Genomic DNA, 16,156 nt, shown 5'->3' on the forward strand with positions numbered 1-16,156 from the left:
CGCAGCAGCCCAACACCATAGCCACTGAGCAACCACGACGGGTGAAAAAAAAAAGAAAAAAAAGGAAGTACACCATGTTTTAACTTGATACTGAGCTGCCACTAAGCGGATTGTGTGTGTTGAGCAGCCAGTGTGGTAGCACTCATTTCGTGGCGCTCAATCCGGCCGCGATGAATGCTGCGCCGCATGTGTAGTGAAATTCTTGTGACACGCTTTACGTATATATCTCGAAATTGTGTTTGCATGAATTTTCAAGCAGACACGTATAGTTGAATAACTGCTAGCGTACTCGGATGAAAGGCCGTGTTTGTCGGGCATGCATCAGCAGTGTGTGCGCTGCCGTTTTCGTATATAGTTTAAAAGTAGCAGTATTTTTAATGTTCCTGGCAACCAGTCTAAATAATTTTGGGAAGTTACCGCAAGCAAAACACGAGACTTGAAGAAATATCTAGCAAAAATATCTAGATTCACCCAATCTATTTATATGCAACCATAAACGCTTTTGGAGCATGAAACCTTCGATAAGCTCAGTCTCTCGCAGCTTCGCAACTTAGCCGAAAAAATTAGAGAACACTAAATTAGTCGCTCCGGGAAGCACCTTTACACGTTTCAAACTGAAGGCATTGCGTTTGACGGTAGTTAGAAGGGGTTTTTTTTGTCTCTTTTATAAACAGTTTAGCAGCAGAAGTTATCTTTCGGGCTATATGAAAAGCGTTAAGCGCCTTTCGATGCTTCGGCGTTATGCAGTTTACGTGCTGTTAATCACTAGGCAGCTGCTGGCACAGATTCGCAGTGTGCCAGTCGTGCATGGTATGAAGCCCTTGTCGTGCGTAATAAGTGTTCCGGTTTTCATTACTGTTGCATTTAGTGCCGTCGTCTTGGACAGACTGCGTAATATATGCACTGTACAAAAGGAAAAAATAGCCAGATTATCCATTTGGAGGTGTGTTCTTAGTAGATAACGCACAGATTATTCAAATAATTTAGTTAGTTAGTTAGTTAAATGGGGTTTAATGGCGCAACAGCAGCTAAGGCTATGCTGCGCCAAACACGAGGTGTTCTAAAATCCAGTTTGTGAAGGAAAAAGCTGGGTTAGTAATCTATATTTTATGTAAAAATCCGGTGTCGTGTAGAAATTTATGGACGTCACATAATGGGACTAGCGGATCATCACCTAAAATCAGAGCAGGGTGTAAAGGTATGTGTAGTTGATATAATTTGTGCAAAAGTGTTCGTCTGTGTGTTTCAGTCTGCGTACATGTGAGTAATATGTGCATAACTGTTAGTGGCTGTTCACATTTCTCGCATGTTGGTGTGTCTTCTTTCGTAAGTAAGTAATTGTGTGTGAGGTGTGTGTGCCCAATGCGTAGCCGGCATAAAACTACTTCGATGAACCGCTCTTGATGATAACACGACTTCCACTCGCCAACTATGAGTTTCGTGAGATGTAGCTTGTCAGCACAACGGTCCCATTCGCGTTGCCATTTTACCGTGAAGGCTTTTCTAATTGCAAGGATGCTATCATTATATGGGAGTGTCGTGTTTGTAATATCTTTGTGCGCTGCCATCAATGCACATCTATCAGCTGCTTCGTTACCTGGTATCCCAACATGGCTTGAGACCCAGCAGAAACGAATTGACCTCCCGTATTCGTTAAGCACCAACATGCTTAAAATGTCTCCTATCAGGGGTTCACACTCAGATTTCAGATGTAGAGCCTTCAGTGTACTTAAGGAATCGGTGTATATGACTGTGTTTTTGTGCTTGCCAGTGATAATCTTTTTAACTGCAACCCATACAGCATAAACTTCAGCAGTGAAAACAGAAGCATGTGTTGGTAGACGGACACTTGTTTCCCAATTTTCTGTTACGGCCCCTACACCCACGTGTTCTTTTGTTTTGGAGCCATCCTTGTAGAATTCCATGTGATTTTGATACTTGTCTTGAAGAGCACGGAATTCTTGCATGATGTGTTCGTGTGGAGTGTCTTTTCTTTAAATGTGTTAATGTCCAGTCGCACAACTGCGTGAAATTGTACCATGGGGCCAACCATTGTGGTTTCTTGGCGACCTGGAGGACTTCGTGGGGGATGTCATAATCCTGACAGTATTTCTCATACCCCAGGAGAAGTGGTATAATCATGTTCGGTTTATTTGTGTAGTGTAAGCGTGAGTTGCACTGTGTGAGGATGTTGTAGCATATGTGTTGCGGTGATGACTGAATTTTGAGTAGGTAAGAGAATGTTAATAATGCTCTGCGCTGCTGTAATGAGGGTTCGTTACACTCAACATATAAACTTTGAATGGGTGACGTTCTGTAGGCACCACTTGCCAGTCGCAATCCAAGGTTATGTACTGGTTCAAAGAGTTGGACGTAGGACTGCCTGGCTGAGCCGTAAACCACGGAGCCGTAGCCTAAAAGGCTACGCACAAGAGACCGGTAAATACGCAAAAGACATGTTCGGTCGGAACCCCAGTGCTTATGAGACAGAACTTTTAGGATATTCAATGCTTTATTTGCCTTTATTTTTAGTGTTTTAATGTGGGCTAGGAAGTTTAGTTTTTTATCAAAGATTACTCCCAAGAATTTACATTCCTGCTTTACCGGCAGTGCGACATCATTCAATTTTAGAAGCGGGTTTAAGTACAAACCTCGTTTTCGCGAGAATAGCACTGTAACGGTTTTTTGAGTAGAGAAGCGGAAGCCATTTTTGTCAGCCCACTCTGTTAGTTTATTAATTGTTATCTGGAGCTGTCTTTCACATGTTTGTAAGTTTTAGGCGCGGCACGCTATTTGCAGATCATCCACATATATAGAGTGCATAACAGAGGGGGGGATGACTTTGTTAACAGAGTTCATTTTTACTATAAAGAGTGTTGTACTTAGTACGCATCCTTGTGGCACTCCATTTTCCTGGATGAATATACGTGACAGCGCCGCTCCTAAACGCTCCTGGAATGTTCGGTCCGACATGAAATCGGCTAGACATTTAAGCATTCTGCCTCGGATTCCTAAATCTGCTAAGTCCCTTAAGATACCAAACCTCCATGTTGTGTCGTAGGCTTTTTCTAAATCAAAGAAAACAGTGAGACAATATTGTTTGTGTAGAAAGGCCACACGTATCTCGTCATCTAGCCGGACTAGGTGATCTGTTGTGGAGCAACCTTTCTTGTATCCACACTGATGGTTATCTAGCATGTTCTCTGTTTCAAGGATGTATGTCAGTCTTATGTTGATGATGGTTTCATAGGACTTTGCAAGACAACTTGTGAGTGCTATGGGTCTATAACTGGTTGCTGTTGTGGGAGGTTTTCCAGCTTTCAAGAACGGGATTATGATAGCTTTCTTCCACTCTTTCGGCATTTTTCCCGTTTCCCAGATTTTATAAAAAAAACGAAGCAAGGTTTCAACTGCATTAGGAGACAGATGAGCGAGCATCGCGTAATGTACTCTGTCCGGACCAGGTGCTGTTTTTTTGTCATTTGTTAGTACTCTATTGATTTCCGGTAGTGTTAAAGCGGCATTATACGGTCTTTCTGAACTTCCTGTGGTCGGAAGCTTTCGTTTTTCTGCTAATTGCTTATGTTTTAGAAATGCAGCTGAATAGTTTACCGAGCTTGATATAGTATGGAAGTGTTGTCCTAATTTGTCTGCTTGTTCGTCTATATTTGTTTGCGTGCCTGGAGGTGATAGTATGGGGATAGTGTAAGAAGCGTAGTCGCCTCTAAACTTACGAACCTGATCCCACATTCGTTTGGATGTTATTGAACTATTTATAGACGAGACATAATTTTTCCAGGACTGTCTTTCGGCTTGTCTGCGTGTGTACCTGGCTTTCGATTTTGCTTTCTTGAAGGAGAGTAGATTGTCTTGTGTTGGGTATCGCCGAAAGATACCCCACGCTTTGTTTTGTAGTTTTTTTGTTTCTGTACATTCCTTCGTCCACCAGGGTTTCAGGTTTTTTCTTAATAAGCCAGAGGATTGTGGGATTGTTTCTGCTGCTGCAGCAAGTATACAGGCGGTGATCTTATCATTCATTTCATCTATGGTTAGCTCATCTGATATGTTATCCAGACTGGCCTTTTCAGTAAAGAGAGGCCAGTCTGCTAGGTGGAGTTTCCAACGGGGTGGTCTTGATGGTATGGTAGGAGAAGGAGATTTTCTTTTAATAATAGCAGGCATATGGTCACTACCATAGGGGTTGTCAATAAAGCTCCATTGAAAATCGTCAAAGAGAGATGGAGAGCATAGTGCCAGATCTAAGCAGCTCATAGCGCCTGTGCTTTAATTAATTAATTTAATTAATTAATAATTTAGTGGACATTGCTTTTGTTCTACCCTTATCAACACACCTAAGAGATCGTAACATGTTTTAGTTGGTAAGTAACCTTATCAATACGTCCCCATTTATGTGCATTCTACTGAAAGTGTGGCAAATGTATTCATCTCGAAGTATGAAAATAGAAACACTGCAGACTATTCTAAGCAGAAATAAATTGCAATTCTTAACGTGATTGTTCATAACTGCAGTCACTATGCTGAGCATGTTCATTCGGTACGGGCATATTGCAATAACACCTGAAAAATGTGCACAGTCCAGCCGGTATCTTTGTTTCAATAAATATTATTATAGGAATCGTCTGGGATTCTCGCATTTCTTTTATTTTTAGAAGCACACTGTGTGTCACATGAACCTGTCTTGAAACGAAACGTACCGTTGCTGGCACCGGCGACCATTACGGTTGTCTAACTGCTTATCATACTGTAATATAATGAAACGTCATAATGGTAGTGATTCATATTGCCATGTAGTCTTTAGTCAGAGGTAAACAAAGTTAACTAGAGGCAAAAGTGATGAGAGCAAATTATATAGAAAACTACTATTGAACCTTAAAAATAACTCATTGAATAATTTCCTCAACTTGTTGCATTTGCTTTACGTGTGTCTCTGTCTTCCGTGCTGTACTCGTGTGGCCATCAATTACGAACTTGCCGAAGTCCTTGTCAGCTTTATTAATCAAGGGATTCAAGTCAGTTGGATATAATACTGCATGTCAAGTGACTGACGAGTTATTCGTTTCATCTAAATATTATGAACTGGAAGTACTTGGCAAGAATTAAACCACAATATTTTTTTATTGCACTTAAGCTGCGGGCGTCATAGATTGCCAGAAAATTTTCATGAAAACATCCAGGGAAGGCTTGGAAAAAGATCGGGAAATTTTAAGATGACCACATAGGTATGCTGTCATACAAAGTTTCCAGAGAATCTCTCTGGTAAATATATTTTTAAAACGTTTCACCTCATAAAAAGTTCAAGGAAATCTGCCCATTTACTGAAAAAAAAATGAAAGTCAACCACACTGACATGGCATTTCTTACTGAATTTATCTCTTTTTTGCGTTAACTAAAAGTCCCGAACTTCGAAACCCTAGAAAAAATTTTCATCTTTGAAAACACCTTAAATAATTTACTGTGATAGAATTCATTCGAGCTTTACTATCAGTTTTGTTTTCTAGGAGGTGCATGTCTGTCGTGTCATGACACAAAGTGCGCGCGTGGTATTTCGGGTGCTCATGTGGTATACCTAACTTGGAAACCTGTTAGCATGCCCAAGAGGCCTCATTACCTGTAAGAAACTAAGTGACCATATCAATACAATCAATCCATCTGCCTTCTGTTGAAGTTATAGCCAATTACCCATTCATTTAAGAGTAGGAGAAAGACCTTTAAATGTGTATTAAGCAAAATAAATTACAATCTTTGGCATGATAGTGTGAATACACCAGTCACGTCTTCTGAGCATATCCCTCTGCACGGGCATACTTAACTACCAGCCAAAAAAATGTACAGACAGTCCAACTTGGTAACGTTTCAGCAATAAATATAGAGATCATTTGGGATAAGTACATGAATGCATCATATATGAACTTGTCATAAAAGGGAATATGCTGTTGCTGGCACGAGCAGCAGTTGTGACTGTTTAATTGTTCACCGTACCATAAAATAAAACATTGTGTAATGGTACTGATTTGTATTGACAAGCAGCCATTAGCCATAGTTAAACCGCATGAAATATTGACTTATATGGTTTGAGAAAATATATCAAGCTGCTAAATGAGCATACAAAGAATACACACTTGTTATTTTTGTCTCATATTGCTGCCTCTTCTTATTTGCAGCATACACCTGCATCACCTTTGGGTCTAATGACACAAAGGTCAAGGCCAGCCTGGCGACCATGCTCGCCAAGGGAAAGTAGTGTAAATATTTAGCCTCTTTCCATAATAGCATAAGACATGTATTTTAAGAAATTCATCTATTTTATCGCGCAATAAAAACAGTTAATTCATTGCCGGTGCATTTGTTTTCTTTTTTGCACTGCATGATTCAGCACTCAATTCTTTCTGTTTAAGCAACATATATGAAAGTACGGCTGGGTTCAGGAGCATTATTAGTCTACTAACGTTAATGCGTAAGTGCACATGAAAAGCAACAGGTGCACATACATAAATACATACAAAATTTTTTGCTACCACATGTAAACAAAAATGTAAGCTAACTTGTAGACAGCAGATAGCTATGGACTTATGGCCTTGTACACTCTTTGTAGACTTGTCTATTGAAAATTTATGTTTGTTTACAAAACTCTGCAGAATATCGTAGAAAAAAGTGTATAGGATTATATGGTTCTTTTTGCAGACTGAAGTCTATAGTATGTCTATAGACTGTCTACAGACATTTTATAGACAGTCTACAAAAGTAGAACTGTATAACCCTATATGCTTTTGTCTATAAACATTCTGCAGACATTTGTATGAAACAAATTTTCATTAATCTATAGACTCAGACTTTTTATAGACTAGTCTATAAAAAGTGTATGGCCATAAGTCTATAGACTGGTCTATAGGAATAGTCTATGATAGTCTATAGACATTCTATAGACTTCAGTCTACAAAAGTAGAACTGTAAGCCTATACACTTGTCCATAGATATTCTGCGGACAACTGTCTACAAACATGAATTTTAATTAATCCATAGACACTCTATAGACAGTCTATAGACTCAGACTTTTTATAGACTAGTCTATAAAAAGTGTATGGCCATAAGTCTACAGACAGTCTATGGACTCAGACTTTTTATAGAGTAGTCTATAAAAAGTATGGTGATAAGTCTATAGACTGTCTATAGACGGTCTATAGATTCTGACTTTTTATAGACTGTCTATAGACTAGTCTAACGAAATGTCTATAGAGAGTCTATAGACTTCATAGTCAAATGCCTATAGACTGTCTATGGACTTTCTATAAAAAATTTTGTAAGGGTTTGCCCGAGTGCTTACACCAAGTGAAGTCTATAACTGAACTATAGGCTGTGCCTGCGGATGTCAATCGTTTGGCGTTAGCAATAAGAAGGAGTGCATGAAAAGTTTGCGGTCTACCTCAAAATTGGGAAGCAAGTATGAAATGTTGGGTTTTATACAATGTACTTTTTAAACAACATGTACTTAGGGAAAGCATTGAATATAACGGTGGTGGAGTTTTGCTTGTCATACCTTTTTGTTAAATAGATTACACGACACTTTTCATTAGTGCCAACAAGTGCCATCAACAACAAGGGTCATCTTGATATGGACGTAATATTCACGAACGCCACAACCTAGACTTTGCCTTCCGCACTTCGAAACGCAGACGTCAGCGACGCTGTGATCATCACCCAGATGGATCACCGACCGCACGCTGTGCCTTCCCACTTGCCTTATGCGGGTTCGACTCCCGCGGCTGCGGTGGCCGCATCCCGATGGGAGTCGGATGCAAAAAATCTCGTGTACCGAGCATTAAGCGCTCGTCAAGGAACCTCAGGTGGTCGAAATTAATACCGAGCACCCAATTACGGTGTCAGTTATAGCCATTGAGTTGCCTCGGTACGTTAAACCCCTTAATTTGGTTTTAATCGTTCCGTATTGACCATTGCTATAGTGGGGCGTGAGCCTAATATACCCTTTTAACTGCACAACGTCTAGCAAAAGCACAAAGCCGACGATTGTTGCACCTGGTTACCTGAGACGTTGAGCGACCTTCGCGTTATCGGTGGTGGCTGAGAATGATAGGAAAGACAATGAAAAGGTGGAAAGTGCGCTTAAGATAAATGCCTATATGTTCTTCTTTGCGATCTAGAAATGGCCACAAAGCGACGCTTTTCGCTATAACTCTGACATACGCTTATATGATATAATAAAAGGCGTGCTCCTCGTAATGTCCGACGTCAACATATATATACTGGGTGTTTCTACGAAGACTAAGTAATATTTAAAAATAGCCGTATTCAAATAAAAGGACGGTTCCTTCGGGGACATGCCGTGGGTAGGGGTAACCCCGGGTATGGCGGGTGACACCTGGTGATTAGACGCTAATTAACAAAAATATGTTGATTAGCTTTACAATTTTTAGTTTCAGTAAGCTCATCGAGATTGTGAAATTGAAGCAAGCTCTCCGTACAAGCCATATTTCAAGCGGAAATAGTCTGTTTTTCTTACTCCTTTTACACATCCTGACAGACACTGGTCTGTACTCAAAGACCATTTAGGTTCTTACTGCTAGATTCGTTCAATTTTTCTCAAATTTATGTTTGGGCTATATCATCGCCTCATGCTATCCTTGAAAAAAACAAGACGACGCCAGCTTGCCTAGTAAACATTAGAAGCCGAGTGCTAGAAGAATTCTAATGAAGGAGAAGCAGACGCGCGTGTTGAATCACTGTCTTCACTTGTAGAAGTTATCTTAATTTAGCATCACCTCCTCAACTGCAAAAGCTACGAGCTAGAACACGAATTCGCAGACGCCAGCTCTAGCCAGTACCAAAACGACCAGAGGAGCGAGCCAATAACAGCTATCACTGTAAAAACTAATCACGTAGGATTTAAAATTTTGCTTTCATGAGTGGCTATGAAGTGGCCTCCCAAACGCGTCCTCGCCCAAGAAGAGTTGGAAGAGCAACGAAGGCGCCGACCGAGCAAGAACGCCTCCGGTATGCTGCGAAAGAGTCGGCTATTCGCTTACATAGAGAATCATCTTTAATGGCTTCTGCACAATTTCTTTTCTTTCCTTTAACCACTCCTCCTACTCCCTCCCTCCAGTAGCCAACGAGGGCCTATGTATAATCACAAAAACTTTCTTAAGCGAGTGTCAAACGTCCATTTATCATCACCGCAGTGATCTTGTTATCCGTCCAACCACTATCATGAGCGGCAGGCAGGCGCATGATCCGCGCTACAAATGACGAAACATGCTTGCAGAAGGTTTGTGAAGTATGGTCCCAGAGCTTTCTCGGGCTTGTATCTCTCTCTTTACTCCTTATTATTCTCGTTCTCTCTCTCGCTCTCTCAAATATCCCCATTGCCCTCATCGTCGTCTCGTGAGTAATCTGTAAGGGCTCTTCAAAGGACTTCCCAGATAGTGTTTCCATAGCGGTAGGTCGCTGCACGACCTTCAACGCCAATTCGCAACTCTAGAATCCGTTACTTGTGTAGGCGGCAATGTGCAAATAAACAAAAAAGGCTATGATACCCAGCGTCATGGCGGCACTTTCGCTTGGTGCTGTGCTCAAGTTTCTCAATAGTGGCGTCGAACCAAGGTGTTTCGTCGAAGCCGAAAGGATCTTTGCTGCCGATCACCTCAGTGTATTGGACAATTTCAAGGACCTCGGCGACGAAACTGCGGAAATGGTCGCGCAGTGCGTGCAAACATCCATGCAACTTGCTCGGCGAGACGCGTATTTTTTTTTTTTAAGATAAAGAGCCTTTCAAGCGAACCGCAGGTTGAACGAGGCAAGTGTTTGATGTATATAGCGGGTCTCTCCGAAAGGTACAAGCTAATGCACGCGCCGTTGCTCCCACTGCTGCAGGTGAGATACTTGACCGTTTTCGACCTTCATGGGGCACCTCCGCGCTGCGACTCGTGTTGCAGTGTATCACATAGCATCCCACATATGCATGCACTAGCGTCTGTCGTCCTTTCAGAAGCTAAATACTAATATTGCGCACTGATAGAACAAGGCTAAAAAACTGTAATAATTGCCTCTTCAGTGTCTCTTTGGATAAAAGCAAACGAGAGTTCCGTTTGTGAGTCGGGGTGCATCTTTCATTTTCGTTCACTTATCCGTGTGATTAGCTCGTCTGTGTCCTAAGTCTGGCGCTTGTTCGTGTTCGCATACGCAGTGTTCCCAGTAGGGCCCGGGCTTCCGAACACCGCAGACACTCGCCGCCCGCAGGAAGCCTCAAACCCCGCTGAAACCTGAGACGTAAGAAGTGAATAACAAGAACCAGTCGGACAAAGTTCTTTCTTCCAACGGGTTTCCGAAGTTTAGTGATGATTTATTTTGAACAAAGTCATTGGTATTAGTGTAAATGCTTGACTTGTAGACGAATTGAACCAATGGCTACGGATTTTAGCTGCGTGCACAGTGTCGGAAAGTAAACCAGCGGCGCTGTGCGCAGGTCGAATGCTCCAAAGCTGCAACGAGCGCTGTTTGCAGTTACTTATAAATTTCTTGCGAGCAAATGAACTGACGACTCGCCGCGTTAAATAAGAAAACAGCATCTTCTGCTGCTTTTCACCCTAAGAAAACTAAAACATGTTATCAAAACGATACGTCAACTTACGGCATAACGTGTGTTTTGATCTACTTCGGGCCTTCCGAGCTAGTTATCGCTCACTGTTACCGCGCCTGCGGACAAGAGCATTATTAACACTAATGCTTGGGCAGAAGACTAAACTAACAAAACCAAATTAAGCGTAAGCATACATCACTATGATTTAATAATGCGCCTGCCGAAACGAAAGCACACTCTGCAATTTAAAACGCCCACGTGATATTTAAAGTATATAAAAAGAAAACAATGTTCTGCTTTCCGGAAAGAAGGAAGTCGTCCCGAGGGAACTGTTTCGAACAAACCAGCATAGTATCAGCCACTTGTTTCCCAATGCGCAAGTTTCTTATCCATGTCGCTCACCGATGCGCGTCGGGTGCTTCTTTCGGTAAACGATGCAACGATATACTGTTTTTCCACCACGATGGCACGCATAGCGAGACGCAGCAAAAGTATTTCAACATGCGTTTTTCATCTTTTGGATATAATGGTTTCCAGCAAGTACGGACGCGAGCACAAGAAGTAGAAACAGACAGGGCAACGCTGGTTGTCCTGTCTGGACAACCAGCGTTGTCCTGTCTGTTTCTACTTCTTGTGCTCGCGTCCGTACTTGCTGGAAACCATTATACGTTCACTATGCACCAACTGGCCCAGCAAACTACACTATTCGTCTTTTGGGCTTGAGCGCAGCGACATCACGACGATTTGAGAACTTCGAGGCATTCAGCGCACGCGGTACAATAAGAGAACCTCTTTCGCTTCAAGCCTGAACCTGGATAGGCTGGTTCGCGGGGAGGCTGCTATAGGTGGCGAGCGATGACATGGGGTCATGAATACAAGTACCCATATCAAACTATATCAGTCCCGAAGGTCAACGCTAGAGGCCACGTCGAAGTGTCTTAGCACGAAATTCTCAAGGATGGCGATGAGTGAGAAAGATCGCGTCAAACAAAAAGCAGCAGTTGAGCGAATCCACCCAAGTGAATTCTTCACACAATGTGCCCATAAAAAGTCTACCAAATGCTACCACATCGTTTAAAGCCACTCTGCTGTACTATCCTCCTCAATTTGTCCTGTCTTGCTGTAGTTTCTTTGTTGTTAGACACACCAACAGTACTGACTTTTTGTTTTGCAGCTTTGGCAAGTATGATGCTATAAAGCACATGAAGGCTTCGCCATGTGTCCTGCTCAAAATTATCTACAGTCCACTTTCAATTTTCTTTTTTCAGCTCCGGCGAGGTCCTCGGGGAAAATGTGCTGTTAGGAATGGCCGTACGGGGTGGCAACGTGCCGGTTTTCAGCCCGCTGCGCGTGTTCCAAGCCCCCCAGACGAGGCGCCTTCTGAGAACTACGGATGACCGGCGGCCACGTGGCGCGCGGTCAGCTCTGGAATGTGGTGCGCCGCCGCGCCACCCGGGACGGCGCACAGTTCTACAAAGCCCTCTGACGTCAACACCGAGAGCTGTGCGGCACTGAGAGCTGTGTGTGTGTGCAACACGAACATTTCCGTCCACGGGGCTCTCGAACGTGTTAGCCTTTGTGTGTGTAGGCTCGAACGTGTTAGCCTTTGTGTGTGTGGGCTGTACTGCGGGGCGGCGGCAAGTTTACAATGATTGGACGAACGTTTCCGACCACTCGCACTCCGTCCACGCCGAGCGATGACGTCGAACTATGACGTCAAGCGGAGAGCTTATAAGCAGCGTTTGCCGAGTGCTCGTGTCGTGCTCGTCGTAAGGAGCTGAGTGCTCGATGTTATGCTAAAAATGTAGTAGTGAGCTGTGTGCTCGAATGCTGAATGTTAATCTTGCGGGCTCCATATGGGAGTCGCGCTAGACTGCCAATGTATCTTGTCTTAAAATGTCAAATCCTGTAAACAAATCCTGTTAACCGAGTTCCTCATCTACGACCTTCGACTCCTTCAAATGGTGGCAGCGGCGAGGTAGTCCGACGAGTCCTACATCTGCTTGACAGCGGTAGGATCGTCCGACGACCCTGACAGTGCTCTGGGGCAAGGCAACCCACCATGAATGCGACCACGTCGTATCCTTGTTCGATGAGCCAGGCTAGGATGCACGAGGTGTCCAGGCCGCCGCTGTAGGCGAGCACGACCGTCGGCTTCGACATAGCGCAGCAGGCTGAGCTTCTGGCTTCGAATTCGAAATGAGCACGTAGCCTGAAAACGGGAACGCCAGCTGGCAGCGGCAGTGCTCTGACAGCGTCGCTAAGCTCGCGGCGAAAAAAGAAGGTCAATTATCGCGCATCAGCCGCTATTTCCAATGCAGTCCTTACGTCACAGCTTTCAAGCAGTCTTTTGGAGAGCTCGGATAAGGCTTATCCTTGCTTCATTCGCAGACCGCTTCGAGAGAGATAGTAAGTAGTCATGTGATGCTGCTGCGTATTTACAGAGACATATGTTCTTATCGACTCTTTATGAAGGAGTAACTGCCCCTGAAAAGGTGTGTGTGCGTGCGTGCGTGCGTGCGCGCGCGCGTGTGTGTGTGTGTGTGTGTGTGAGAGAGAGAGAGAGAGAGAGAGATTGTGCGCGTGTGTGAGTGCGCGTGTGTGAGTGCGCGTGCGTGTGACTTTGCCCCCCAAACGTGGGTGGTTGTCCGAGCGATTATTTTTGTTATTGCTGATTTATTTTTAGGAGACTGCATTTCATCCAATTAAGGCAGTATTGGCATAAAAATTTTCCCTAACCTTTTTTTCTTTATTATAGGTAGTTATCCTGACCGCAATACGGGGCCTCATTTCCTCTAATATGCAACATCTAATTAATTGTATCCTATTTTAATGCGAACAATTCGATGTGCACACCAAGTATAACGCGACTTTGGGCTCCGAAACAGGATTCCTCATATAGCATCACAAAAATCGGAATGACCCGCCGTGGTTGCTCAGTGGCTATGGTGTTGGGCTGCTGAGCGCGAGGTCGCGGGATCGAATCCCGGCCACGGCGGCCGCATTTCGATGGGGGCGAAATGCGAAAACACCCGTGTACTTAGAATTAGGCGCACGTTAAAGAACCACAGGTGGTGAAAATTTCCGGAGTCCTCCACTACGGCGTGCTTCATAATCAGAAAGTGGTTTTGTCACATAAAACCCCATAATAAAAAAAATCGCAGCGGGTATTCACGTGATATCACAAACAAATGACGCGCGAGTCAGTCTTCCAAAATAGCGCGGCTGGAAAATAGCTATAACTGCTGGGAGTCGCAAGCCCAGCTGGCGAAAGCAGATGATGAGGCTTATCAGTTGCCAAGCATGAAGTAACATAGTTGTGTGAAATGAGAAAATCCCAGAGAGGGAAAAAGATTGGCCAATGGGCGGTTGACGCTGCGCCCAGCTGTGTTCTAGTTTACTGTAATTATCTTTCCGCCACAACGCTGCACCGGGCTGACTGAACCCCTCGTTTGTTGTCGGTCATAGCACGCGACCGCCACCTCCGATTTTCTGGATTTAACGAGGAGTCCTGCTTCTAGGCCTAAAGCGTATCTCTTGACATGTGTTTTCAATTAATTACATTCAAATGCGACGTAATTAATAGAGAGTTTTAGATTATAGGTTGCTCAAGCGTTGGTGGACGCGAACTACAGGGCGTATTCAAAAGAAAGCAAAGCGAGCGCGAAGGGTCTGCAATGAAGTTTGCGTCCTCCGACGCTTGATGTGGCCTGTGCACTCTATTCTAAAGCTCTCTAATTGTTGCGGCCTCGCGGGATTCAGGCTTCGTACTGTGGTAACGGAGACAGCTGTCCTTTGAATGTGTTTTTTTAATACGCAGATCCAACACATCTCTTGCAATCTATGTGAAGCGAAGTCTTCGTGAAGTGGTTAACCAAATTATGTAAAGCACAATATGGTGCGTACAGCTGTCCTTATTTCCATCCTATATGCAACACGTAATCTCGTGCAGTATTTAGGTTTGTGCACCGCACAAGTCGCAACTCTTTAGAATCCAGACTGATAGGCACGAAAGAACTCGCGCTATAGAAGCCTGACTGGATTGATAAAGTGTCACGTAATGTCGGCCGCAGTTATACTGACGCATGCGTCAGCGATGTCGACAACACTATTCACCGCAGCGGCAAACACGCTGCAAATCGCGGCATGAATGTCGAAGCACTCCGCGTCAGTCGCATCCGTGGGGGAACATCACGTTTGTTAATTCACAAAATCATTACTAATGGTTGGGAACACGTTGCTACAAAGCATTTTGAAACAAATCATGGTTCGAATTATTAGGACATCTAGGGTGCAATCTTGTACGCGTTCCAAAATAGAACGGAGGCGGTCCGTTCTTTACGTCACGAAATAGGCGGTATGTTCCATTCCGTTCGTACAATAGCAGACGACACGGAATGATTGACAGCAGATATCACGTCACAATTGATGTCATGGCGCTCGGCACAGTTCAAATTGACGAATCATATTTGGCTCGGTGGAACGAACCACCTCCGTTCTATTTTGGAACGCGTACAAGATCGCACCCCTAACGTGCAAGGCACCCATCTCACAAAACGCGAGCAAAGCTGTTGTACCGGCGTCACGTGGTCGGACTTTGCAGCTAGTCAATGGCGGCATGTATGTACACCCCACTTGTTTTGCATCTAACGAACTTTGAATTTTATTTCAAAATGCAGACACATCTTCGCCAAGAGGTCGTCTTCGCGTGAAAGCGTCAGCTCGCTCATTCGTCCCTGCGCATATGCAAATTGGGGTTCAATGACTGTATTGTTGAAATCGTTTTTCTGCGCAGCTGCCACTTGACTGTTGCTGGCGTCTGCGAGCAGTGGCGTGTCAGAAACGGGGTGCTGTGACGGCGAGCCTCACGCGCGCTGCGCAGCAGAGCATTAGAGGCCCAGTAAAGTTTCGTTCGTTCTCAGTCCTCGCTTCACCGTTGGAACTTGAAGCTTCTCGGATGATGATCGGCAGTTGTTGATCAAACGCAGGCAGGAAACGATGAGGTCAGATGTACAAGAAATATTTATACGTGAACTTTTCTATATATATGGCAGGTAAAACAAATACATTACAAACTTGAACAATTGAGAAACAAAGTCTCACTCTTCTACTGTCTCAATGACTGTTAGAGCCCAGACTCGTTTTAACGTACATAGTACGGAGGCTCACTGACCTATCAGCAATCCTGATTTCAGCCAAGTCTGAGGGACAGCATGTCGTCCCGATTTTTATAGCCCAAATATACAAAGAAAAAAAGGCGGTAGGGCCGTTGGCCCGTCCCACAGGTTCAGTTGCCAATCAGAGTCAACTGTTTGTTAAGCCACAACCCACAGGGATGGGCTTACTCTTAAAAATAAACATATTGGAAAACAAAGCTCTTTTCCTTCTTCGCCAAAACTCCGTTGCCCTCTCATTTCTCCGTAGTTAGTGACGGGCTCAGCAAAACACGCCAGGCCCGAACAAGTTATCGCTAGACCGTTTCAAATCCCAACGGCGTCTAGGCCGCAAATGTCTCGGAAGCAGGGGCATCGACACTACGAAGTGCCG

General features: G+C 43.9%; 1 protein-coding gene across 1 annotated transcript in view; it reads right to left on the reverse strand.

The window, feature by feature from the left end:
* Window positions 1–12,952, reverse strand: part of Ass (argininosuccinate synthase) — a 69,076-nt gene extending 56,124 nt beyond the window's left edge. The window contains exon 1 of the mRNA XM_065424594.1: window positions 12,671–12,952. Coding sequence (XP_065280666.1) covers window positions 12,671–12,772 — 102 coding nt within the window. The 5' untranslated portion in view covers window positions 12,773–12,952. The remainder of the gene's footprint in view (window positions 1–12,670) is intronic.
* Window positions 12,953–16,156: the final 3,204 nt, after the last annotated feature.

The sequence above is a fragment of the Dermacentor albipictus genome, chromosome 1 (assembly GCF_038994185.2).
Source record: "Dermacentor albipictus isolate Rhodes 1998 colony chromosome 1, USDA_Dalb.pri_finalv2, whole genome shotgun sequence".
NCBI lineage: Eukaryota > Metazoa > Arthropoda > Arachnida > Ixodida > Ixodidae > Dermacentor > Dermacentor albipictus.